The 27,717-nt window shown below is 45.7% G+C and overlaps 1 protein-coding gene across 4 annotated transcripts in view; it reads left to right on the top strand.

The window, feature by feature from the left end:
- The window catches only part of MORC4 (MORC family CW-type zinc finger 4), a 33,411-nt gene extending 19,256 nt beyond the window's left edge, over positions 1–14,155 (top strand). For 3 of the 4 annotated variants that reach the window (XM_073360745.1, XM_073360743.1, XM_073360746.1), the window contains 9 exons: positions 26–117; positions 2,278–2,376; positions 3,193–3,321; positions 4,921–4,998; positions 5,516–5,579; positions 7,175–7,365; positions 11,241–11,982; positions 12,278–12,561; positions 13,931–14,155. In XM_073360745.1, coding sequence (XP_073216846.1) covers positions 26–117; positions 2,278–2,376; positions 3,193–3,321; positions 4,921–4,998; positions 5,516–5,579; positions 7,175–7,365; positions 11,241–11,982; positions 12,278–12,561; positions 13,931–14,084 — 1,833 coding nt within the window. In that variant the 3' untranslated portion in view covers positions 14,085–14,155. The remainder of the gene's footprint in view (positions 1–25; positions 118–2,277; positions 2,377–3,192; positions 3,322–4,920; positions 4,999–5,515; positions 5,580–7,174; positions 7,366–11,240; positions 11,983–12,277; positions 12,562–13,930) is intronic. The other variant, XM_073360744.1, reaches the window with a different exon arrangement.
- The last annotated feature ends 13,562 nt before the right edge of the window (positions 14,156–27,717 follow it).

Here is a 27,717-nt window from a genome sequence, read left to right as displayed (position 1 = left end):
CCTTCTTTTTTGACCATTGGTGTAGGGGGATGGCATGGGCGTGATTGGGGTGATCCAATGTAACTTCTTGAAACCAGCACACAACAAACAGGACTTTGAAGAAAGCAAGGAATACCGGTAAGGGAGGGCTGCAGCTGGGGCTACTGTTATGCATGGGCTTTACGTATGAAGTAGCTCCATGTTGGCCTATCTTCCTTCTGATGCCCTTACCAGAAAATATCTGACCATGTTTCTGAGCAGTCTGGAGAGACCTTGCTGTCCTGGGTTGAGAGAGGGAGTAGTCTCCATGTTCATCTAGTGCTGGTTTTCATGCATGTCTCCACCCATGAACCCTAAACCATGCCCCTGAGATTTATCTGAAATAGAACAGTGTGTTTTCATTCACTAAAGCAGTGTTTCCCAGGCTTTCAGAAACTGAACCCCACAGCTGGAAAATTAAACCAGTCATGTCCCCACCTTGAACCCTGTCATGTTAGCAGGGCAGCATGAGAGAAACTGACATTGACACTGTTCCATACCTCCCCTCCCCCCAGCTACTCATTTGGACATACCCCTAACTTTGGGGAAATGCTGCACTATAGAGATGAACATTTACAAATGAATGTAAGCATCGAATTTAGAACGGGCAGTGGGGGAGTGAAGGGAGGGGGTCAGAGCAGACCCTGCCGTTTGTCTTTGCTTTGCAGATAGCCAGCTGCTCTTAAGTTAGTGCAAATAGCTACCAGAGCTCTGGGCTGCTGTGCTGAGGTTAGGGGCCCCCTTGTCTCAGCAGGAAGTGAGAGGTGAGATGTTTGTGAACGTCTCTCTAGTCTGTCATCTTCATGACCTCCTCCCCCACCAATAACCAAGCTGCTAGATTGTTGATTTGACCAGAACTTACATCCTTCTGAGGTGCATAGGTTTCATGCTGCTGCTTGATGGGGGCTTTTGGTGTGAGTCTGACACCAGGAAGCCTGTTTTATCAGTGGAAAGGGTATATTATGGATGCAATTAATCCTTGAATGCAGGGGATGCCTAAAGTTAAGGGAGACGAGGCATCCCCAAATCTTGGTCCCTATAGCAAGCTGGCCTGTAGAGCAAGAGAGACAGTAATTTGGGGGTGAGGCTTGTGCTTTGTGTTCCAGTGTGAACGCGGCTATCTAGAATTTGAATTTTCTCTTTTTCATAACTGTGTCAGGTATCTCTACATTCTAAGGTATCCTCTGGTCAGTGTGATGAGACATTTTCTGTTAGGATGTGTAGGAGATGGCGAGACTATCCCAAAAAGCAATTAAAGGCCTTATTCTGATATACCAGCCTCATCCAAATGCAAAGGGTAAAAATGCAGTTTTCCTTGGGAGAAGAAAACCCTATGTCTGCTCCACCCTCTCTACCTGTGCACAATACCCATGCTTGGGCTCGTATCTAATTTGTTTTAAGTTAATGGATGCTGGCCTTAATCCCAGTGATTACTTGAATCGTATATAGCAGCCAGTAGCTGGATGAGACATTTCATTAGGCTACCTGGAAATGTTAGAGGGCCTGATGGCTTCTCTTTGGAGGGTGTGGGGGAATTGCCCAAAGGTTTCAGGCAAGGCTAGCCAGGACTAGTTAGTTGCTTGGGTTTGGTCTTAGCCTGTGAGGCCTCAGTCTTCCTTGGTAAAAATTATGTGTTTATGCTGTAGCCGAATTTTGGGGCCAAAGATGAGACCTTAGTTTCTGTGCACAGCCTGACCTTGAGCCCTAAAGGGTGCAGAAATTATAGGATGAGGTTCTCTAGCCTGTGTTGTACAGGAGGTCAGACTACATGATCTTAATGGTCCCTTCTGGTTTTAAACTCTGTGAAAACTGGGGTGCTCGTAACTCTGGTTTGGAAAGGAAATGACCCTGGCTCTGAACAAAAAGGCAATCCGGCTCTAATGAGAGGCTCTAAGACCATTTTGGGCGGCAGAGAGTGAGACCCCAGAGATCATGAGTATCAGGAACCCTGTGTACAGGTAACATAGGGTGGTATTGGCAGACTTCTGAAGCTGTGGGATGGGTGATACATCAGGGTTATTCTTGGTACAAATCTAGAAGAATGTTCCAAAACCCAAGTTGTTCCTGCAATGGCATGTCTGAGTACCTTCTCCATCCCCACCACTGTCATATCTGAGCACCTGTGGTTACTGAAGTGAAAGGCAGAGACAGGCAGTAAAGAAGGTTTGCTTCTCCACCTGGGTTGTGTTACTTGTGCTATCTGTTGTGACTTTCAGTGGAATTTGCCTGATTTTCACTGCTGTCTCCCCTTCCCTCTAGACGGACAATTACTGCCCTGGGACAGAAACTCAACACTTACTGGAAGGCGAAGATGGCACAGATGAACTTGGGTAGTTCCAGTACCGCCAACATGATAGCGTGAGTTTGAACATGATGATGGTCTAATTTTAGTGCAGCATTAAAAGCACTGGGCCTTTCATCTGCAGAGAAGGTGGGGAGTTGAGGAAGGACAGAAAGTATGGCGGGTTGATTAGTATCCCTTCACATTGGGAGATCTAGCTGCAAAGGCTGCTAGTGTAATAAGTTTTTAGTGATCTCAGCCTAGTCCACTGGCTAATGTTGTGACCAGGACATGTAAGGATAGGGTGTTCCAGGTGAGAATGGAGGGGCATTGGCAGGCATATGGAGGGCACTGTGACTAGGATAATGTGGTGGTCCAGGCTGGGATGTGCAGTGCCTTGGCTGAGCTACCTGTCCAGGTTAGGTGCTAATACGATCGAGCCTTCATTTTCATAGCTCTGATGTGAACAGCACAATAGTGAGGTGAGCAATCTATTCTGAGGGAGCTATGTGCAGCTGGCAGAGCATGGCGAGGTGTGGGGTTGAGGTGATGGGGAATGGGTGAGGTGCTGATGGCTATCTGTCCTCTGCAAGGCCAAGCACTTTATGTCTACAGGGAATCTGTTGCTGGCGATGGGGAAGGAGCTTCACTTGGGGCTGCTCATATTATACAGGCACTACCTGTAGAGTGGATCAGAACGTCTGAGAATGGACAGTTATTAAAAACAAAACTAAACAGGGACACGTGCTGCCAGAAATTGTAGACCAGGCTAGCCAGTCACGCAGTTGCAGCTCTGGACGCAATGTTCTCAGTACTCGAGGGATGAAATATAGGGCAGGGGTAGTTCTTTGCTTTGTATCCTAGACATTTAGTCCATGTATCTCTCTTTCCAGAGGGAGACCAGACCAGACTTGGGTGCAGTGTGAGGAGTGTCTGAAATGGAGGAAGCTCCCTGACAAGGTTGATCCTGCATCATTACCTGAGAAGTGGTTCTGTCATCTCCATCCCCACCCCAAATACAAGTAAGGAGCTCACCTATCTCAGTCCTTGTCTGAACTTTCTCCCTGCTGCCTCCCACTCTTAATACAAATGCTCACTGTCCCAATTTTTGCTGTCCCCTGCTTCCTTTCCCATGTACATGTGCATCTGCATAGACCTTGAAATACAGAAGCGTACTTGGCCAGCCCTTATGATTGCCACTCAGAAAACATAGGTATGGAACAAAAATCCCCCTTGAAATACAGGTCCTCACATGGGAGGAGGTTAATAGGTTTCCTCAATATTCTGGACTAGAATAGTGGCTGTTTAATATATTAATTAGTGATCTGGAAAAGGAGGTGTCGGATTACAGATGACACAATTTTCAGTCAAGATGAGTGGATTGTCAGCAACTTCAGCTGAATCTACTTAAACTGAGTAGTCAGGGGGCAAGATAAACAAGTGCAAAGCAATTCAGGTTAAAAGGAACAATTAAGGTTACTCATACGTACAGATGGTTTCTAAATTAACTGTAACCTTTCAGGCGAAAGACCTATGATATTATGAACAGTTGAGTGAAAACATCTGCTCCATGTGCCATAGTTGTGGTTTTAAAAAAAACACCAAAACAAAACCCATCAAGGTGTTACTAGGAGGTACTTTAAAAAGGGATAGAGAATATTACTGAGACTATTTTTACAGTTTTATATAAATCACTGGTAAACCCAAACCTGGAATTCTGTGCCTACTCATGGTCACCCTGTCTCACAAAAAAGAAGGTCAATGAAAATTATTAGAGCCATGGAAAGACTTCCATAGGAGGAGAAATCAAAAGGATTAGGATCGACTCGTTTAGTGGTAGGATGTACTGGATGTATACACAATAATGAATGGTGTAAAGGTGGTCAGTCGGGAACCCCTCTTTGCCCTTTCTCATAGTATAAGGACTAGGGAATATTCAGTCAAATTTAAAAATGACAAAGGAACTCAGTGTTTACGTGGCACATAATTACTCTGGGGAATTCATTGCCACAAGGTAAAATGGAGGTAAGGAATTTAGTAGAATTAGATATTTTTATACAATTCATATCCACAGTTGCATTTTTTTTTTAACTAGTATATAAGGGATGTAAACCCTCCTGCTTCAGGTTATAAGCAACCACTAACTGTCTGGGATCAGGAGTTACTTTTCCCTATAAGCATATTACAGTCTAATTGTTCATTATGGGGGTCTTATGCTTTCCCCTGAGGCATTTGGTATTGGCCAGTATGGGAGACAGGGATTGCCACACTGTTCTCTATAGTAACTCATAATTTGAGAGGAAATGACACACATGCAACAATACTTGATGCCGTAAACTCAGATCTTAAAAGCTTCACTTTCTGCCTCCTCACCTGTGTAATTTTAGGAGGTAAGTTGCTTGTTTTCCTCTAAATATTTTAAATTTTGTTGTTTCCAGGCTGCTCCCACAGCTCTCTTTGTGTGAAATAGATGCAAAGGTTATAAGGAAAGATAAAGTACTGAAGAGTCTGAGAGAGCAGCTGGAGACGTATACAAAGATCCTAAAGACTTGGGGAATTCGTAGGCGACAATCAAACTGTACTCTCTCATGCTCAAGCATGATGGACTGATCTCATTGCAGAAGCTGCTCAGCACCTGAGGAGCAGGAGCCCAGTGATGAGGAGATGAGCCCCAGCTATGACCGAAAATCCAGGAAACAGTTAAGTATTTGCTGACTCCATCCTGCAGATGGGCTAGCAACAGCAAGGGAGTCGGCAAACCAATTTTGTTTTCCCTCCCCAGTCCTGCTGCTGCTTCTGTCCACTCAACCCAACCAGGGAGGGGGAGAAGGAAACAGCAGTACCTCTCTGCATAGCAGCTCAAGGTGCAGGTGACATGTCCCAGTTTTCTCATAGGAGGCGCACATGTCAGTGGTTCCTGAGTGAACATCAATGATGTCCCCTTGGTTTCTCTCACCCACTTTCTAGGATCTGTATCTCTGAAACCAGACTTCTCTAGTTAATCCAAACTGCCTGCTCACTGGAGTCACAGAGGTGATGCCATGACAATGTTCTTGCACTGTAGTAGTAAACTCTACTCATGCTGAGGTATCTTAAAGTCCTAAGTCTTGCACGTGCCACCTCCCAACTGTTTCTCCTAGTAGAGATAAACTTCAGATCCCGATTGAGCCTTACAGAGAGCGGAAACTGAATGCCTTCTTCCTTCCCATCACTTAGAGAACAGACCGCAGATAGAAAGAGGAGGAGGTCGTCGTCATCTTTGGAGAACCTGGAACACCAGGTGAGAGGAAGGAGATGACTGGAGAAGGCTTTGCGACGGTCTGGAGAGTGGGGAACCCTGCTCTTTGCTGTTGAGGATGGCAAAGTCTCTGCCCTGCCCCGGTCTTTCTTATTTCTGTCTTCTGCTGAGAGAGGCGCTGACACGAGGATCACAGTGTATTGGCTGGAACAAGAAAACCCTGTGTATGCACAGCTTGGACATGAAAACACCAGAGCAATATTAACACCATACTTATTAACAGTGTGACAGTGCTTAGGAGCTCCAGCTCACATGCCATTCTTTCTCCCAAGCCCTGTCTTAATCAAGGGGCTTGATCTTGCCCCCTTTCAACACAGAAGAGGGGTCAGTGAGGTCCCTCTTCCTGTCCTGCGGTCGCAGGGCTGGTTCTTTCAGGCCCTTTCCCACTTTCAGGTTATCTGGTTATATAAAGACTGATGTTTTGAATTTTCAGGAGCACTGTCTTTCGGACACGGCTGCCCAGGATGGGTTCTCCGGGCAGCTCTGGACACTGCAGCGTGCGATCAGGTTGGCCGTCCTTTAGGGACAATTCCCTCCCAACAATCATCGTGGTATTAAAACATCTTCCCGCTCCCATTCCAACCCCAGCCTAGTCTTGTTGCATGCCCTCTTCCCAAAGATACCCTCATGTCGCATGCTAGACTAGTCTTTCCCTGATCCATTGGGAAGGACAAACCTGGTGAGGACAGGAGGACTTCTCACTCCCACCTTCTCTCCTCTCCATAAGCCACCTCCCAATAAGCCATGCATACCGTGAAGCACGTAAGTAGATGAGGCTTTGATCACTGTTGCAGAGCATTTGATCTGGTTTGAGACTAGGAGGCTCTCTGAGGTGTTACTCTGTCCTCACTCATGTTTGTCGTCTCTTCCCACAGTAGTGGCATCAATTTCTCCTCTCTTCCCTTAGTCATTCATGTTTCTTTCATGACATGGTCATCCCACAATTTCCCCAGGTGCATGCCCTTGTATGTGTAGAAAGAAAGTCAGTTTGTCTCTTGCATGCATCCCTCTGTGCATGGACATTCTCACAGAAGCACCAGGAAACCCCTCGCATCCTGGCATGGAGAAGCTAAAGCACCATTGCCTGAATTGGGAAGGAGATGAACTCTTATAGCCCTAAACACTAACCGTGCCACTTGTGGTAGTGACTGGGGATGTGGAGGAGAGAGGAATTCCCCTTTGGGACAGTGACTGTGCAGTAATTTGGTTCGGTCCTCAGCTGGTAAAGTCTGCTGAGGTGGTTATTGCAAGGGGGACCAGTTCAACATCCAGCTGGCAGAGTCCCCTGAAGTGGTAGCCACTAGGGGAATGGGTCAGTCCTGGACTTGTAGAGACTTGTCTGATGGTGTTGTGGGTGCAGTTCATGACCATTAGGTGATTGAGATGGTGTGGGGGAGGAGAGTGGGTGTTGGTCTTAGCTGGCAGAGCCCCAGTGATGGTACCCACTAGGAAAAATTTCTTTTAATTCCCAGTTGGTGGATCTGCTCAGTTTGGTTAAGTAACTTTTTTCCAAAGCTGCAGCTGGCATGTGAGAGGGGCTATTCGTTTTATTGTTTCAATGCTCCCTTCCTTGCCAGGTATTATCCACTACTCCAGAGCCCTGTCCTGCTCACAATAACAGTGTAACAAGTGTGGCAAAGCGAGAGCCCACAGAAGAGGGGCCTGTTGGGATTGCTGGCTCTCTCACTCCTCCCCCTGCTCTTGACAAGATCAGTGCTGTCTATCTGACCACTGGGCCTTTGGAGCAAAATATACCACAGACAGCAAGGTAGGTGCGATGGTGCAAACAAGTGCCTCCTTATCAATAACAACCCTCTTCCTGTTGTGGGACACCCACCCTGTGAGTGAGATTCTGTGTGGGGGGAGGGGTATGCTTGCTCTTGGAGTGTAGGGACATGAGGCAGGGAGTGAGAGAGGATTATCTGAGAATCTGATTAAAGCAGGTGTTGGCTGGAGCCAGAAGATCTGTCCTCATTCCTCTTACATTTTCTTTTTTTAACTTCAGATTCTCTGAACACAATTCAGCTTTCTTCTTGGTGTTTTGCTGGCCTTGAAATGGGAACACGGAGAGCTTTGCTAAATGGATTGCAAGGCGATCTGGTTTAATTATGGCTACAGCTAGTGTCTGTGTATCCTCGTCTGAACCTTCAGTGCTGAGATTATAGCAGCACTCAGTGAATCACGGTACACTGGGGGAAGGGATGGTGTGGTTCACTTAATTTTCTAACAAGTACCTAGGGCATGCATGACTGGGCTTCTCCAGTCCTTGACATTGGTACCCATGATGCCCTCCCTTAAATGCTGAAAGAACGAAGTTTGGAATATTACTAACTAATCAGGATCACGTTTGCAGAGTTGTTTTTCCTTTTGTCTTTCTCTTTGAGGTGAGTCTCTTGCAGTTTGTGACACAAATTTGATTTTTCACCTTAACCTAGGACAAGGAAAGTGGGAGCAGGGTGGGCATAGAGGAAGGAACAGAAATCCTTATTATGTCCTAATTTTTTAATCTTTTCCTCCTTTCACTTTGAGCAGTGTCCTTTTTCTATCTCATTGGTGCCACCACCTTCACAGCTCTACATATGTAGAGTCTCAACCTAAATTCATCTCAGCAGATCTTTGCACTGGTTCTAGGGTTGCCAGGTGTCTGGTTTTCGACCGGAATGCCCAGTCAAAAAGGGACCCTGGGCAGTTAAGTCTGGTTTGCAGCACAGTGGAGCTAAGGCAGGCTCCTTGTGGCTTCCGGCAGCAGCGGCATGTCCTCCCCTCTGCTCCTACGTGTAGGGGCAGACAGGGGGCTCCGCACTGTGCCTCCGCCCCAAGCACTAGCTCTGCAGCTCCCATTGGCGGCGAACTGTGGCCAAAGGGAGCTGATGGGGCAGCGCCTGCGGACAGGTCAGTGTGCGGAGCCACCTGGCCACCCCTCCGCATAGGAGCCAGAGTGGGGACATGCCGCTGCTTCTAGGAGCTGCTTGAGGTAAGTGCCGCCTGGAGCCTGACCACCTCCCGATCCCAACCCCGGGCCCTAGCCCTGATCCCCCCTCCAACTCTCCGAACCCCTCAGCCCCAGCCTGGAGCCCACTCCTGCACCCCCTGGCCCCACCCCAGAGCCCTCACTCCCACTCACATCCCAACCCACTGCCCTAGCCCAGAGCCCCCCTCCCACATCCTGAACTCCTCATTTCTGGCCACACCCTGGAGCTCCCACCTCCATCCAGAGCCCTCACCCCCTCCCGCACCCCAACCCCCTGAGTCAGCCTGGTGAAAATGAGTGAGTGAGAGTGATGAGAGCGAGTGACAGAGGGAGGGGGAATGGAATGAGCAGGGGGCGTGGCCTCGGAGAAGGGGCAGAGCAGGGGGCGTGGCCTCGGAGAAGGGGCAGAGCAGGGGGCGTGGCCTCGGAGGAGTGACGGGAACTGGGCAAGGGTGTTCGGTTTTGTGCAAGTGGAAAGTTGGCAACCCTAACTGGTGCAATCCTGATTCTCCCACAGCCCCTAGGGTCAGTCTGGATAATGGGCAATGTGACTTCCTGTCATCAGATGGAGACAGGAAATTCAGCAAAATCTGTGAAGTCAGCCCTTAAGAGCTCTCGCTGAAAACCCCGTTGATTTTTGGCCTTGAGCAGGTGGGGCAGGTGCTTTGGTTAAGAGAAGCTTCTTAGTTAAATTGGAACCTCACTGGGGTTTTAGGTTCGTTTTCTCCTCTCCTGTCGCTTGCCCTAGCGTCGTCTCCAGGTCTGTATTTACTATGTGAGAAGTCGTTGGTCAGTTTTTTCAGTGCTGCAGAACACCTTCTGTGCACTTGGTGGCACAGTTTGTCCACCTTCCCTTTTAGAGCCCCATTTGGAAGAGGAGCTGCCCAGGTGGCGCAGCCTGTTCTGTGTGCACAAGGGTAGTGACACGTAGCATTAGTGAATCTAAAATGCTTTAGAAATAATGCAATGGCATGAGCAGAGGTTCTCAAATTCTTAAAAGGTTGTCAGTGGAACTCTTTGGTAATGCTGCTCACCTGGTGCTTTTATTTCCAGCTTCTAATTCATGCCAAGAAGCAGAAAATACATTCAGCACCTTCCTAACACTGCTTTTTCCCCTGAGCAGTCGCTGTAGTTGACATTGCAAATGGTAGACCAAGTCTTCATATTTAAATGTTCCATGGTGTTGAAGAGTTGGAAAACTCTTGTTGTAGAGGATCAAATCTTCCACTCATAACAGATCCCTGAGTAGACCATACATGGAGAGGAACCACTTAACCTGCCACTAAAACACAGCCACCTCTGGGTAAATGATGGCAGCCATTCTGAATCAGCCAGACTGCATAGCAGATTTTAGGATTTTCCAGGCACAGAAGTGAAAATTAAATTCTGGCTGACTGTTGAACCAGGAAGTTTAAGAAGGTAGAATGGAATTGGCCAAGGTGGGATTTGGCCGGGGTAATGGCCAACTCCTGCTCTTTCCTAGTGGAAAGAATCAAGTGCAAAGCAACCTGGAGAAATGTAAAGCAGTGTGGGATGGAGGCAACAAGAGGAGATTTGAATAAACCTGAAGCCTTACAATCAGGGAGCAGAACTAAACAACCTAAATATGAATAAAGGGGGACATAAGCAGGAAGCCACTTTGTGCTAAAGCAAATGTATGTTCATCTAGTTAATGCTTCCCTGATTATTTTTTTCCAACATAAGCAAGCACTGTAGTCACTGCAGAGACAGTGTGAGATTGAGAGGAAGGTGTCTGCCCGCTGGGGAAGATCTGTTTTAAGAAGTGGTCTGGAATGAGCGAGTCTGAGAGCTTAGCTTCTCCAGATCCGTGCATGGTTTTTATGGGTGTAGGTGCACTGTGCACTTACAAATGAGCTGGCTTCTTCCTGGCTGAAGTTCAGTTTTGTTTTTAATTGTGTGAATAAGTCCATCAGCCATCTGACAGTTTGAGTGGCGCAGATTTTGCTTGGGAATGTGGACAATATATGCTTGACAATGTATTGTAAACTTTATTTAACTGGGTCATTTTCCTGATACTTAAGAGAGCCCAATATTTTAAACATACCCTGTGTTGTGTTTAATTAAATGTATCAACCCAACATTTTTCATGAGAGATTTTGCAAGCTGCAGCTGGTTTCCATTCAGGGACACAGGATTCACAGGCTTTGCTATACTGGAATAGAGGGGCAGTGGGTTCTTCTGGATTGAGTTTGGGGAGGAGTGAGGAGCCAGGAACTCCAGAGATCTAATCCCAGCTCTGCCACTGACGTGGCAAGTTCCCCATCTGTAAAATGAGGATAACAATTAATTACCTGTTTCTCTCAAGGGTTGGGGAGGGGGTTGTGAGGATTATTAGTTAGTTTCTGTATAGCACTTTAGATTTTCAAAGTGCTTTGTTAGTGCTGAGTGTATTCAGACCATAGGCCCGCAGAACTGGTCTCCTGCCTCCAGCACTGGCCTCGTCTTAATGTTTCTGTGGAGCTTGCCCCCTGCCCCAAAGAGCACCCCTGACTAGTGGGGAAGGGGGAGAGGGAAAGTGACTCTGACTACTCTTGGAGATCAACATTACTCCCTAAACACTGAGGTTAGTTTTCTCAGTGGGATGGGGTGGCACTGCTTGGCTGCTGTACAGAGTGGGTTCAGGCTCGCTGACCCAGTCCTCTCTTTTGCAGCAAGCACAAGCTATCTATGGAAGAAGAGCCGCTGGAAAAGCGGAAGCGATATCAGGAGCGGATAGACCCATCCCCCCCAGATCTGACCAGTCCCAGCCCCCGCACTTCTTTTGAAAGGGACAGCTCTGCTGAAGCAGACCAGGACCAGGAATGCAGCGAGTCTGACAAGGATGATGAGAGTGTAGAGGACAGCATAGACTCCCACCTAGTCAGAGAACCTCTGGATGCACTCAGTGGCACCAACCAAGCTGGGGATGCTTCACACAATGGGGGTCTCTGTCCTACCAAAGAGACTCAAGCAAGTCTCAGTCACTTAGAAGGAGAGCAAAAGGAGACTGCAGTGGTTCAGGTGGAACTGGAAGAGGAAATGCCGGCCTTAATATCAGAAAGCCAGGCAGCAGATAGGAATGTCTGTGTAAATACCTGTGGGAACGTAGAGGAGATGGACAAGAGGCCCTTCGTGGCTGTTGTTGGTATTTCAAAGGCTGCTGCGGATGGTGAAGCCCCCATTCAGCTAATCCCTTTTGGGTGGGAGGAGAGACTTGATAAAGCAAAGGTTGAGAAGGCCCGGAGCCACAACGATCCTCCCCCTGATGGGGACAAAGGAGGAGGAGACTTGCAGGTACCAAAGACCACAAATCAGAGGGATATGGTGGAGCAAGCGGAGCTGAGACAAATTGCAGAGAATTTCTCGGTGGAGCTGAAGAGGGTCTCAGCGGAACGAGATTTGCTCCAGGGCAAGGTAATGTTAGCACCTGGCTGTGAATTCCGGTGTGGCAGGAGGGGTAAAGTTCTGCGGCAGTAGGGAATTGGATGGGGAAGATCAAGACTGACTTAACAAGGAGAGAGAATCCCCTTGCCTTGTGTCTCACGTAAGGCAAGTAGGGGTTAGGATTTCATCTTTACCCTACTAGCCATTACCCTGTTCCTTAGCCCCTGGAAAGTTTTTTTTTTTTTTTTTTAATTTTTCTTTTCCCCCTTAATGTGCAATCTCACTTCCTGTGCATGCTCCTGCATTTGCTGTTTCTTTAACTCAGGTGGAAGAACTAGAGCAGGAGAAGTGCCACCTGGAGACAGATTTCTTGAAAAGCCAACAGGAGTTGGCAACGCTCAGGGCTCAGGAAACCGAAGGCTTGTACTGGAGCAAGAAACACATGGGTTACCGCCAGGCTGAACTGCAAGAGCTGAAGGCTCAGCTGGAGAGGACCATAGAGGAAAAGACCGAGCTGAAGGAGAGGCTCAAGGAGACAGAGATGCACCTGGAGGTGCTTAGGGAGGCGCATGTCTCCTGCAGGAGCCCAGAGAGGGGAGACTTGAAAAGGTGAGAACTGTGGGTTAAACCATAGATATCAGTCAGTCCCAAGGTGGGGGGATAGAACATGGGTTACCTTGCGGGGGGACATCCACGTAGGAAACTGACTTCTGGGAGAACACTTTGGTATCCATGAATTGAAGATGCTGCATGAGTAACAGTGGGTTATTACTAAGGATTGTTAGTTGTGAGGAGAAGGGCGGCTACGGAGGAGATTTACAGGTGAAGTCAAATAACTACAGGTTTGAAGGATACCCCACGCAGAGTTCCTTTGTCAGGGCTGGGTTCTCTCCTGCAGTACATTGTTCACTTTATGGAGTTTTCCTGTTGAATCATTCAGACAATATTGGCTTTCTTAAGGATAAGAGAATGCGTAAGGGGAAAGAAATACTCTGTAGGTACTGAACTGTCTTTCCCACAAGCATGGGACTTTCCATATTCAGGATGTGTTTTTAGCCCTGCTTCTGACCTGACAACACTTATGGAATCATAAGGAACAAGTGCGAATGCTGAGCTATGCAACCCTAAGTTAGATTCATCTGGAGTACTGTGTCCAGTTTTGGGCCCCACACTACAAGAAGGATGTGGATAAATTGGAAAGAGTCCAGCGAAGGGCAACAAAAATGATTAGGGGTCTGGAACACATGACTTATGAGGAGAGGCTGAGGGAACTGGGATTGTGTAGTCTGCAGAAGAGAAGAATGAGGGAGGATTTGATAGCTGCTTTCAACTACCTGAGAGGTGGTTCCAGAGAGGATAGTTCTAGACTATTCTCAGTGGTAGAAGAGGACAGGACAAGGAGTAATGGTCTCAAGTCGCAGTGGGGGAGATTTAGGTTGGATATTAGGAAAAACTTTTTCACTAGGAGGGTGGTGAAACACTGGAATGCGTTACCTAGGGAGGTGGTAGAATCTCCTTCCTTAGAAGTTTTTAAGGTCAGGCCTGACAAAGCCCTGGCTGGGATGATTTAATTGGGGATTGGTCCTGCTTTGAGCAGGGGGTTGGACTAGATGACCTCCTGAGGTCCCTTCCAACCCTGATATTCTATGATTCTATGATTTACAAATACAATCCCTCTGTGTGGTAAGTATTGTTGCCCCCCTGTTACAGAGAAGTGAACTCATTTGCACAGTGTCACATGAGAAACTTACAACAGAGTTGAGAACTGAGTTACATTCCCCTATTTCCAATCATGTGCGTTGGACCCAAGATCTTCCCATCCTACCATCTGCATGCTGCACTGCTTTTAGAATGGAGCAAAGAACCTCAGCTTCCCACGGCACTGGTGATAGGAAGGAAGACAGCAAGTTAAGGGAAGGGATGTATTGGAACTAACATTTGCATTTCTGACTGTTGACTCTTCTCCTCTTGTCCACAGCACTATGGAGAAGCTGAAGAACCTGCGTAGGAATGTCAGCCAGCTCCTCTCGCTGGTTCTCCCTCACCTTGAACTGCAGGATGTTAACTATGAGTCAGACCAGATTGATGAGATCTTGCAGACGGTGTTGGAGACTAACAGGATGTCAGAGTAGCCCTTGTCCCATGCTGCCATTGTGCCTTTTTGTATAGTTTCTTTAATAAACTCGTAAGTGCTTCATCCTAACTCTGGGCCTTCCTTCATTTCATTAGGAGTGGGGCTTCCATTCCCTCCTCCTTTCTTGTGGCTCTGTAAACTTGTTGTCAGAGTCCTGTGGAGACCAACATGGATAGCTCATCCCTCTGTGTCCTGGCCAGTCTCCTTTGTTTAAAGCTGCTTTGGGGGTGTGCTGGCTGGCTTCTAGGTAGTTGGGTCCTCAGATGTTTTTGTCTCTTAAATGCTTTTTCATTTTTTTTTTTGTTAAATAATGGAGTGAGACGATTCTTTGAACTAATTTTAACATTCCAAGTTGCTATGGGAACCTGTTGGTGACTCACTGACACTATCCTGATGTCAGTTTAATTGCAAAGCTCTAGAATGATATTGATGAGGTTCTTTGGCATCTTTCAGCAGATGGGTGCTTTGTGTAAAACTCTCTTCTTTGCCCAAACTTCCCTGTAAGAATGCACTCATTCTCAGACCCATAAGAAACAAAGCCAGTATCGAAGCTTGCCTTTTGGGGGCAGGGACTAAAGAGATCATTGAGTACCTCTTGTAAGTAAGACAAACAAAACCAGAAACTATGATGATGAGGGCCATAGAAGTACCTGGATAGATCACACATAGATTGCCGGGGAGGGGCCAGTGGCTCCAGAGACTACTTGGAGTTTCTAAAGGGTCTAAAACCCTTAAAATTCTTCATTCATCTTCCTGTTTTGAAACAAACTCTCCTTCTCATCTGATTAAAAGTGGAAGGAACACCCCCACGTGTCAGTGTCACAATTGGCTGGGCTGCTTTGATTTAACTTGGAATTATGTCTGTCTTATAGAAGAATTAGTCCTGACTTAAGAAACAAATGGCCTAATAGGTTATAGAAAATGTATATTATTTATATGTAAATGTATATCAAGGAGGAGCCTGGCTGACTTTGCTATGCCTTTAGGCAGTGCTGCTGTGTGACCACCAACTCAATCCATTTCAAAGCCTCCTGCCTTAGGGGCATCCAGAACAGTCTGGCAGACCAGTTGAGCAGGTCTTTCACCTGCCACCATGAGTGGGGTTTCCACCCAGATGTAGCCAGGTTCATTTTTCAGCTGTGGAGATTCCCCATATAGATCTGTTTGCAACCAAAATCAACAGGAAATGTTATCAGTTTTGTTCATGAGCAGGTCACAGTCCTGGAGCTCTCGGGTGCTTTTCTGTTGCCCTGGATGAATGAGTTCCTATAAGCTCTGTCCTATTCCACTCCTACCCAGAATGTTGTTAAAAATCAAGCAGGACCACACCCAAGTGATACTCGTAGCACCTGTGTAGCATCACCAATACTGGTTTTCCACTCTGCTGAACTGTTAGACTAGGCTCCTTTGACGCTACCATGGGATCCAGACCTGATCTCACAGGACCAGGGTCGCCTCTTCCATCCCAACCTAGAGGCCTTTCAGCTGACAGCCTGCATACTCTGTGGTTGACATCTCAAAAGGAGATCTATTCAAAGGGGTGCAAGATGTGCTCTTGATTAGTAAAGAAAACCTTTTTACCGGGTATACTTACTTGTGAATGGAAGAAATTCTCCATCTGGTCCCAACAGAAAGTAGTTTCCCTGGTCTGGGCTCCAGTATATGTGCTGGACTATTTGGTATGCTTGAAACAGCAAGGTCTGGTCATTAGTTCCATCAGGGTCCACGTGGCAGCTATCTCAGCTTTCCATCCTCCAATTGGTAATAGCTCTCTTTTTTGCATTCCCATGTACATCAGGTTTTTGAAGGGTGTGGACCAGTCCTATCCCCAAGTAAAGGATCCTATTTCCCCTTGGGACTTAAACCTGGTATTGACAAAGCTAATGCCTCCTTTTGAATCATTAGCCACTTGTTCATTACTCCATCTCTTGAGGAAGGTAGCCATGAAGGCATGGCAATCATGATGGCAATCACCTCAGCCAGGAGAGTGGGGTGAATTATGAGCTCTAGTGTCGACCTCCGAGTCCTATCTTCTACAGGACAAGGGACACCTGCACCTTTATCCGAAGTTTCTCACCAAAGTGGTTCTGACGTCCACATCCATCAGGAAATATATTTGTCAACTTTCTTCCCGAACCTTCATGCTCATAAGGAATGAGGAGAGACTCCACACGTGAGATGTGTTTTACTTGGACAGGACTAACCCAATTGTTTGTGGCAGTTGCAGACAGGATTAAAAGCCTTCTTATCTCTTACATTTGTGCTACAACATGGCCAACGTAACTCCTCTGAAGAGCATGCTGGTGCATTCAGCCAGATCTCATGCAGCCTCTGAAGGCCTTTTAGCCCTGGTGCCTATTCTGGACATTTGTAGAGCTGCAGCTTGGTTTTCACTGTGTGCCTTGGCTTCACATTATGCCATCTCAGCAATCTAGAGATGATGCTAGATTTGAATAGGTAGTCCTTCAGTCATTATCCAGGTAGATTCTAGTCCCACCTCTAGACCAAACTGCTTGTGAGTCATCTGAAGTGGAGTGGACATGTGCAATCACTTGAAGAAGAAACTGTTATTAACCTGTTCCGTAACTACTATTCGAGATGTAAAAAGAAAAGGAGTACTTGTGGCACCTTAGAGACTAACCAATTTATTTGAGCATGAGCTTTCGTGAGCTACAGCTCACTTCATCGGATGCATGCCGTGGAAACTGCAGCAGACTTTATTTATACACAGAGAATATGAAAAAATACCTCCTCCCACCCCACTGTCCTGCTGGTAATAGCTTATCTAAAGTGATCATCAGGTGGGCCATTTCCAGCACAAATCCAGGTTTTCTCACCCTCCACCCCCCCACACAAATTCACTCTCCTGCTGGTGATAGCCCATCCAAAGTGACAACTCTTTACACAATGTGCATGATAATAAAGTTGGGCCATGTGTTGCACATGTCCATCCCATGATCCACCTTCCTTTCCCTCTGTAGCAGAGTCTGTCCTATCAAAAGGAGCTGAGGTGGGGATTGGGATGGCACTGCCCTTTATACTGTCACACAGTAGCACGAGGCAGCAGAGGGCATATGCACCATCACAACACGTACCAAAAATCTCTGAAAACACTGTGCACATGTGAAGTGAAATGGACGTATGCAACATGTATTGAAGAACAACGATTACAGAACAGGTTAGTAACAGTTTCTTATCCCCAGATCTATTCACTGACTTCTATTTTCTTGCATTCTCGTTTACCTCCAGAGATCTGGCCTCTTACTCTGTATCTGCCTGGACTTTAGCCATGCTTCCAGCACACTTGCCAATTACCAGTAGAAAAAATAACAAAGGTTACCATGGCTAAATAAAGGTTACTGAGGTTAAATAAAATCCAGGAAAAAATTTAGCTGACTTGTCTTAATTTTTATGTTTTGAAAACTGAAAACAGCTTTCCAGATATCAAGCCAGTTCTGCTGCCCCTGGGGAAACGTCAAAGTCTTTCTTCAGTTTTTTTTATTTTGCAGGTAATTAATTCCTTTCCTAAGTATACTGATACATCAGAGAAGTTAAACTCCCCTTCACTACTTTCTTCTGCAAAAAATTCTTTGCCATCATTCCAGTGAATATTTGTAGACCTGTTAACCACAACTAGATGTTAGCTCTAATTTAGAAATAATCTGCAAAGGGATTTTATATTTCTCCCTGATCTTCCCAGAAGACAAGACCACCCTTACCTACTAGCTATGCTGCCTTTTAAAAATTCCACTGTTTCTATTACATTATTTTTCAGCTACAGTGCAGTGAGTACTTCCATAGAATGAGCCCTGAGGAAATTAGATCCACTGATCTTTCTCTTTCTCAGCTTCTTGGCTACCTTGACACTTGGTTATCTATTTTTTGAAACTACGCACTTCACTGTTATAACCTTGCAAAGCTAATTTACCAGCTTAGATACCAAAATACCTCAGTTATAATCAAAAATTAATATTTAACTTTCCTATCAAAAGTTATCCATCTCAGGTGAGCGGGCAAGAAGAATATTGTGATACAATCTTTTGATCAAGTCCTCCAGCTCTTCTGATTTGCATACAGTGTGTTGCTGTTTGTCAGGCATTTCGAAATCTGTTCTGGATCAATAGCTGCTTTTAGAAGTTTTCATAATTGTCCAACTTTCTTTTATTGTTAAAAATCATTTTTAAAAGGGCAGTGCTTGAGACCTCAATTTCATCCATTAATGAATCTACTTTCTAATATGCCTCTGTCAAGATGTCCTGAATGGCTCAAGAGCGTGAGTACCAATCTCAGGGCCGACTGTTGAGAGCCGTGGCACAAACCCCAAATTAGTTGTGAGTTCTATATTTAGATTTCACCAACCAATTATCAAGTGTAAACTCCTCAGGTGCCTTTAACAGCCTTAACATGAAATCACAGACCCTGGGTACTCCAGTCTGTCTTGCCATTCCAGTGAGTCTGCCTCTGTGATAGATGGTCCCTTACACCACAAATCACAGCAATATTCAGGTTACTTCCAGTCCCAGAGAACTAGTCACTTACCTCAGGTCAATTGCACCTTAGATCTCTGGCCAAAGACAAAGCTTGTTGCCAATCCTTTAATAAACTATGTATAGATTTAGTAATAGGAAAAAGAAATGAGAGCTATTTACAAAATTAAAGCAGGTAAACATACATACAGAAATTAGTTACAATCTTAAGTTTCAACATGTAATAGAAGCTTCTATAATAAGCAAGCTCTTTACAGTATGTCCTTTAGGGCTAACCCAGGCTAAGTAGCTGGGGATCCCTGGCTTACATCTAGAAACCTGGCCCCAAGAGTCCAGGCAGCATAGAGATCCAGTTCCTTCTTGTTAGGGATTTTTTTCCTTCCCCCTTCTGTTTTGAGCTGCACACTCAGCTGATGGGAGGAATCCACTTGCAAGACTCCTCTTCATGGGCAGGGGAGAGTAAACAACAAAGTCTTTTGTTCTGTTCCACTCTATTCAGTTTGTGCTGAAGGGTCTTCAGTGTTGTGTAGGACATAACACCTTCTTTCTACTTTCTACTCTTCTTTCTGAGACCAGCACTTCACACTCTCCTGTCTGATGATTTACACAGTTACAGAGGCTTATAATGTGAATGCTCAAATATTTCCTTACAGCATGGGATACAGATGTTTTAAGTAAGATTAATGCTTGCAGCAACTTGCAAACATTCAATAAAGTCTAAACACATTCTTATAATTCTAGTACCTATTTGAACAACACTAACACAGGTGAGCCCGACTGATTGCAGCTATGTGTTTCAGTGTTCAACTGAGGCCTGGGGACCTTCAGCGTCCCAGCCTCACATGGTAAATGTGTGAAAGGCCTTATTTCCCTTAACTCTACTATGTAGCTGTGATTTATATGCCCTTTTCCTCTTCTCATCTTTTACCCTAAATGTCTTAATTGGCTGTGTTCCTGTTTGTCTTCCCTCTTCTGTTTCCCATGCAGCTTTTCTAAACTGCCTTGAACAGTCTCTTTTATGAAGGTGGACTGGCCATTTCTTCCTCCCTCGTTTGCTTGCTTTAATAGAGGAATTGTTCTCTGTGCCTTGATATGGTGTCTCTTAGGATTCCCAGCATTGCCTTGCGCACTGGTAGATTTTCACCCTTCCACCCTTTGCCCCTTACTCACTAAATTTCATATTTCCCCAGAGCTTGCTTTCCTGAAATGTCATACTCTTAAACTGCTGTGTTCTGTACAGTGCTGCCTTCAAATAGCGTGGGGTTGCTGGTGTGAAGCTGTCCTGTCAAAGGTTCTCTTTCCACTTCCTATTGCTGTATCCAGTTTTAGTCTAAATTAAAACCGTCCCTGTTTTGAACCCAGGGGCTTACTCTCACTTCTGCTGAAGTGAAGTTTGTGTGATGGGAACAATCCCTTCCTGTGGCATTCAAGTGCTCTGTGAATTCCAACTCCCCTCCTGCCCCTTTATCATTGCTGCTCTTCAGTATTGGTCTTCTCCTTATTTTCTTACATGCACTTGGCACAAGATTCCTGGCTTGGCAGAGAGAAGTGCTGAAAGAACTTGGGTGCGTTTCATTCCCTTTTGTAGCATTCCTGGTTCGTAATGTGTGACTCTAGTGCAGGGGTGGCCAATCTGAGCCTGAGAAGGAGCCAGAATTTACCAATGTGCATTGCCAAAGAGCCACAGTAACACATCAGCAGCCCCCCTGTCAGCTCCCCCTGTGCCCCAGTGTCTCCCACATGCCAGCAGCACTGCTGATCAGCACCTAACCCTCCATCCCTGTGCCTCCTGCCGGCTGCGATCAGCTGTTTTGTGGTGTGCAGAAGGTGGAGGGGGCGGGAGGAAGAGCAGCAAAGGCACGGCAGACTCGGGAAGGGGCCTTGGCGGAAGGAGTGGAATGGGACCGGGCCGTGGGGCAGAGCCAGGGGTTGAGCAGTGAGCACCCTGTGGCACATTGGAAAGTTGGCGCCTACACAAGGAGCTGCATATTAACCTCTGAGGAGCCGCATGTGGCTGTGGTTGGCCACCCCTAATGGCCTTTATCTTTTTTCCTAGGCGGTGTTCAACCAGGCATGGAAGCTGTTTTCTAAAGACACAGTAGTTTCTCATTGTAGCCTGACCTTGGGCACCTCCTGCACTCCAGAGCAGTCCACATCTCCCCATCTCACCTTGTCATTTGAATATAATATCGGCACTGGAATTGGACAGCAGATGATCCTCAGGATTTTCTGGGGCAGTGTGGGAAGGATGGAAAAGGGGAAGAGGCTGAGGGAGTGAAGGGTTAATGTAAATTGTTGGCCAATCAATAAGTAGCCTTCACTGCTGCCCCTGTGATATTTCCATCAGGTTTTGTGGACCAGGGAACATGGCAGTAACATAAGAATGGCCATACGGGTCAGACCAAAGGTCCATCCAGCCCAGTATTCTGTCTACCGACAGTGGCCAATGCCAGGTGCCCCAGAGGAAGTGAACCTAACAGATAATAATCAAGTGATCTCTCGTCTGCCATCCATCTCCACCCTCTGACAAACAGAGGCTACGGGCACTGTTCCTTACCCAGCCTGGCTACTAGCCATTAATGGACTTAACCTCCATGAATTTATTCAGTTCTCTTTTAAACCCTGTTTTATACCTAGCCTTCACAGCTTCCTTAGGTAAGGCGTTCTACAGGTTGACTGTGTGCTGAGTGAAGAAGGACTTCCTTTATTTGTTTTAAACCTGCTGCCCATTAATTTCATTTGGTGGCCCCTAGTTCTTATATTATGGGAACAAGTAAATAACTTTTCCTTATTCACTTTCTCCACACCACTCATGATTTTATATACCTCTATCATATCCCCCTTAGTCTCGTCTTTTCCAAGCTGAAAAGTCCTAGCCTCTTTAATCTCTCTTCATATGGGACCTGTTCCAAACCCCTAATCATTTTAGTTGCCCTTTTCTGAACCTTTCCTAATGCCAGTATATCTTTTTTCAAGATGAGGGGACCACATCCTGTACGCAGTATTCAAGATGTAGGCGTACCATGGATTTATATAAGGGCAATAAGATATTCTCCGTCTTATTCTCCCTTTTGTTAATGATTCCTAACATACCATTTACATTTTTGACTGCCCGCTGCACACTTTGTGGACGTCTTCAGAGAACTGTCCATGATGAATCCAAGATCTTTCTCCTGTTTAGTTGTAGCTAAATTAGTCCCCATCATATTGTATGTGTAATTGGGGTTATTTTTTCCAATGTGCATTACTTTACATTTATCCACATTAAATTTCATTTGCCATTTTGTCGCCCAATCGCTTAGTTTTGTGAGGTCTTTTTGAAGTTCTTCACAGTCTGCTTTGGTCTTAACTATCTTGAGCAGTTTAGTATCATCTGCAAACTTTGCCACCTCACTGTTTACCCCTTTCTCTAGAACATTTATGAATAAAGTGAATAGGATTGGTCCTAGGACAGACCCTTGGGAACACCACTAGTTACCCCTCTCCATTCTGGAAATTTACCATTTATTCCTACTCTTTGTTCCCTGTCTTTTAACCAGTTCTCAATCCATGAAAGGATCTTCCCTCTTATCCCATGACAACTTAATTTATGTAAGAGCCTTTGGTGAGGGACCTTGTCAAAGGCTTTCTGGAAATCTAAGTACACTATGTCCATTGGATCCCCCTTGTCCACATGTTTGTTGACCCCCTCAAAGAACTCTAATACATTAGTAAGACATGATCTCCCTTTACAGAAACCATGCTGACTTTTGGGCAACAATTTATGTTCTTCTATGTGTCTGACAATTTTATTCTTTACTATTGTTTCAACTAATTTGCCCGGTACTGACGTTAGACTTACCGGTCTGTAATTGCCAGGATCACCTCTTGAGCCCTTCTTAAATATTGGCTTTACGTTAGCTATCTTCAGTCATTGGGTACAGTAGCTGATTTAAAGGACAGGTTACAAACCATAGTTAATAGTTACGCAATTTCACATTTGAGTTCTTTCAGAACTCTTGGGTGAATGCCATCTGGTCCCGGTGACTTGTTACTGTTAAATTTCTCAATTAATTCCAAAACCTCCTCTAGTGACACTTCAATCTGTGACAATTCCTCAGATTTGTCACCTACAAAAGATGGCCCAGGTTTGGGAATCTCCCTAACATCCTCAGCCATGAAGATTGAAGCAAATAATTCATTTAGTTTCTCTGCAATGACTTTATCATCTTTAAGTGCTCCAGGGGCCCCACTGGTTGTTTAACAGGCTTCCTGCTTCTGATGTACTTAAAAAACATTTTGTTATTACCTTTTGAGTTTTTTGGCTAGCTGTTCTTCAAACTCCTTTTTGGCTTTTCTTATTACATTTTTACATTTAATTTGGCAGTGTTTATGCTCCTTTCTATTTACCTCACTAGGATTTGACTTCCACTTTTTAAAAGGTGCCTTTTTATCTCTCACTGCTTCTTTTACATGGTTGTTAAGCCATGGTGGCTCTTTTTTAGTTCTTTTACTGTGTTTTTTAATTTGGGGTATACATTTCAGTTGAGCCTCTATTATGGTGTCTTTGAAAAGTGTCCATGCAGCTTGCAGGGATTTCACACTAGTCACCGTACTTTTTAATTTCTGTTTAACTAACCTCCTCATTTTTTGCATAGTTCCCCTTTCTGAAATTAAATGTCACAGTGTTGGGCTGTTGAGGTGTTCTTCCCGCCACAGGAATGTTAAATTTTGTTATATTATGGTCACTGTTTCCAAGTGGTCCTGTTATAGTTACCTCTTGGACCAGATCCTGCGCTTCACTCGGGACTAAATCTAGAGTTGCCTCTCCCCTTGTGGGTCCCTTTACCAGCTGTTCCAAGAAGCAGTCATTTAAACTATCGAGAAATTTTGTCTCTGCATTTCGTCCTGAGGTGACATGTACCCAGTCAATATGGGGATAATTGAAATCCCCCACTATTACCAAGTTTTTTATTTTAATAGCCTTTCTGATCTCCCTTAGCATTTCATCGTCACTATAACTGTCCTGGGCAGGTGGTCAGTAATAGATCTCTACTGTTATATTCTTATTAGAGCATGGAATTACTATCCATAGAGATTCTATGGAACATGTGGATTCATTTAAGATTTTTATTTCATTTGATTCTACATTTTCTTTCACATATAGTGCCATTCTCCCCCCTCCTGCACAACCTGTTCTGTCCTTCCGATATATTTTGTACCTCGGAATGATTGTGTCCCATTGATTGTCCCCACTCCACCAGGTTTCTGTGATGCCTATTATATCAATATCCTCCTTTAACACAAGGCACTCTAGTTCACCCATCTTATTATTTAGACTTCTAGTATTTGTGTACAAGCACTTTAAAAACTTGTCACTGTTTATTTGTCTGCCCTTTTCTGATGTGTTAGATTCTTTATGTGAATGTTTCTCGTCTGATCTTCCCCATACTTTGTCCTCTTTCTTCCTCTCCTCCTGACTAAACCCTAGAGAATCTCTACCAGTAGACTCTCCTCTAAGAGAAGTCTCCCTCTGATCCACATGCGCCTCTGCAGCAATCGACTTCCCCCATCTCTTAGTTTAAAAACTGCTCTGCAACCTTTTTAATGTTAAGTGCCAGCAGTCTGGATCCACTTTGGTTTAGGTGGAGCCCATCCTTCCTGTATAGACTCCCCCTACCCCAAACATTTCCCCAGTTCCTAATGAATCTAAACCCGTCCTCTCTACACCATCGTCTCATCCACGCATTGAGACTCTGAAGCTGTGCCTGCCTACTTGGCCCTGCGTGTGGAACTGGAACCATTTCTGAGAAGAGGGGGCAATTGTACCAGGGCCTCCAGCTCAGTGGAGCCCCCGAAACATCCGTAACTGGACTGAAATGGGAGGGGAGTGGGCCTCAGTGAACACTACGTACCAGGCCCCACATTTCTCTCAGTTGGCCTGTGACCCCTTCCCAATGTGAGGCAGAGGTAACTCTGGCAGGTTAAAAAGTGGAAGGTTCCATCACTTGGCAGGGGTATTGACTAGAGTTTGAGTTGTGATAGAAGCCAGGTTCTCATTGTGGTAGGCACCGCAGAAACGTATGATAGACTGTCCCTACCCCAAAGAGTTTATAATCTATGTGTAAAACTATAGACAACAGGCGAAGGCAGGCAGAGGAGCACCAGGAAGCTAGGAGATGACATAGGTCAGCTTGCAAAGCAGCAGTCCCAGCACACCAGTCATTGTTGAGTGTTTTGAAGGCATCATACTGAAGGAGAGTTCAAAGGAGGACAGCAGATATTTGTGGGGTGCTTCTCCCATGCATGGCAGAGAACATGAAGCTGCCTCTTGGAAATTTATAATCATGGGTAATCAAGACTGGCATAACCTGCAAAGAGAAGGTGGAGCGGTTGACGTCTTGATATAGAAAGAAATATGATGGGTAGGGTGAGGATAGGCCATGAAGGGGCTTCAAAGTGAAAGCAAGTTTTTGGGTGCAGTGGGGAAGGGGAAGCTAGTGGAGGGATGCAAAGAGAGAGGTGACATGGTGAAAGCCAGGAAAATGCTCTTTGCAGCAGCACTAATGCTGAACTCTGCAACCCCCAGATCCAGGTGTGGCTGCTGGTTTCTACCTAAATCTGTTTATGATGCCTGTATCGCACTTGGAGATAAGAGCATGTTAATATTTTATTGCCCATTGCTTGATCTGAGACAGCAGTCAGGCAACAAGGCAATCAAAACTAGCTTTAGTGGTGGGGATATATTTATATATGAGTCATCAAAGCAGGGCCACCACTTAGCAGAGAAGGCTGGGCTCTGGCCCTCCTGGTCCCACTCTTTCCGGTGTAGGGGTGGCGGAAGGGCTCTCAGGAATGGAAGTGATCCCTGTCCTTGGAAGGAAGTACAGTGGGAGTGCTGCTGCAGGGGTTGCACTGGTTGCTAAAGCCTGGGCGGAGGGGTCCCTCCTGCCCTGGCCACTAACTGGTGCCCTCAGTGCCTTGTTCTTTCTGTTTCACCGAGTCCATTGCACTCACTGTCCTGCTCGCCTTGGCCTTTCTTCAGAGTGATTCATCCTTGGTGTGTAGTGCATCATGGCCAGCCCTGCAAAGAAGGCTCTGAGGGCTGACAATAAACAACTTGCCCATCAAGATACAGGGCAGCCCAGCCCAGACAGCTGCGTAGGCATGGAGACAAAACGGGCCTCTGGCCCCTAGAGAGTGGGCCCTGAACTGAGTAGCTGAGCTGAGTTAGCAGAGGGGAGAAGACGGTCTTCTCTTTGGGCAGCATATTAAAAGAACCCGTCAATTGGGCATATTCCACTAGCAAGAAATTCACATTAACCTTGAGAAAACAAAGGCAGCTTGGAGAACAGGGAACTTCAGACAGTGCCACGTTTTCAACATTATTGTGCTGAATGAGCTTCTAGCCACCTCTGCAGCGTTTCCATCCCCAGCGCCCCACATTCATTCACGTGCCTGATTATTGACTGGCTTTGGTTCAAACAGGAAATGGTTCTGCTCACAAGTCCGTTCAGCTTGAGACATGCACAGCAGTGATGCAAATCATGATACCTCGATGGTCTTGAAAAATACTCAGCTGCAGCAATATCCGCAGGCATTCTTTCGGGCTGCAGGGTGTGGGCCCCGGCTGTCGAATACCACAGTGCATACACCATGTCGCTGAGCTGGACTGTATTGGGAGACCCCCCGTCAATGACCTGCTTACTTGATTTAGTCTAATTGATCTCTTTCCCTATCATATATTGCAATCGTGTGTAGTGAAGATTGTGACTGGATTTATATGATCTGCCCAATTTTTTTCATTTTTCCTGTCCTTAATCCTAGTTTAAAAGTAAACCAGCTCATGTTTCGTCGGTCGCAGAGATTGTTGCAAGTTTCCAGCTGTGTTAAAGTTGGATGAAGGTCTGATGATGCATTTTGAAAAGCCTTATGCTAATTTTCTTTTGTTGTTTCATTACTCAAACACCGCTTGGCTTGGCTACTTCAGAGTTGGTTCCAGAGTGTCTGGGATGTAGCACACAGGACTTACTGGAGAAGGGGGCGCTTACTCTTGAAGTTCATTACAGGAGCTTGATGAAAGGATTGATCATGTATGAGGGACTTTTTGTGCCCTGTTGGCACACCACCTGAGTCTTGGATTCTGGGGCTTCCGTGAAAGCTTTCCCCATGCCTGCCAGAGCCAGTTCCTGTTAGTTACTATTTGTATTACAGCAGTACCAACTGAGCTCAGGGACCCATTGTTCTAGGCACTGTACAAACACCCAGTGAAAGACAGCTCCTGCCCTGGAGAGCTTACAGTCTCCGTAGACAAGACAGACAAATGATGAGAGGAGAAATAGAGTCACAGACAAGCAGAGGTCACGCAGCAGCTCAGCGGCAGTGCCAGGGATGGAATGTAGATCTAGCGCCCTTCCCACTGCTGACTCAACTTAAAAGTGCCACTAGGCCTATGGGCTGTCCACAGTAAGTTACCAGAGTAAATCACAATAGTACCTGGGCACTGTCTACATTAGGGCTCTGCTCCAGTATAGTTACGTTGATGCAAATTTCCCTGCTGCAATCAGGCCCCTAGATCTCTGGTTTCAGAGTCTTGTAAATTGTAACATTGGTTCCGGTTCACTTTACAATTGCTGCTAACTCTGGAGTTCTGCTTGGAGCCTTAAGTGCTCATGGATCAAGCCTGACACTCTGTTTTTGAGATGAAAAAGGAAATTCCAAGGCAGTGATTCGAAGTTCCTATTGGTAATTTAAAAGAACGTTAGATTTACAAAAGCCACACATTGTGCTAAGAAACTCTACTTTAAGGTTACGCATACTTCTTGTCTATTACGTTATCCTAAACAACCTTAATGTTGCCCCGGTAGCCCTGCAAATTGTGTGCCCAACTCTCAGACATCCTTTCACCCATGCACCTTACATCTGTTACTTTGATTATATCCGCCATATATTCTGTTCTTCCCTCAGCCTGTCCTGTGAATTGGGAGCGCTCTCAGCCCTTAATTGTAGCTGCTGGGGTGTTGAATCTTTTAACAAAAGAGCTTTACTTCTGACTGTTTGTTCAGATATTTGGGTTAATTAGGAGTGGCTAAAAATAAACCTCAGAATTTTTAATAATCTGAATAAAGTATCCCCTTTTCTCAATCAGGTCTCCCTGAATATTGA

This window comes from Lepidochelys kempii, chromosome 9 (assembly GCF_965140265.1).
Source record: "Lepidochelys kempii isolate rLepKem1 chromosome 9, rLepKem1.hap2, whole genome shotgun sequence".
NCBI lineage: Eukaryota > Metazoa > Chordata > Testudines > Cheloniidae > Lepidochelys > Lepidochelys kempii.
This window is presented reverse-complemented; position numbering and strand designations above follow the sequence as displayed.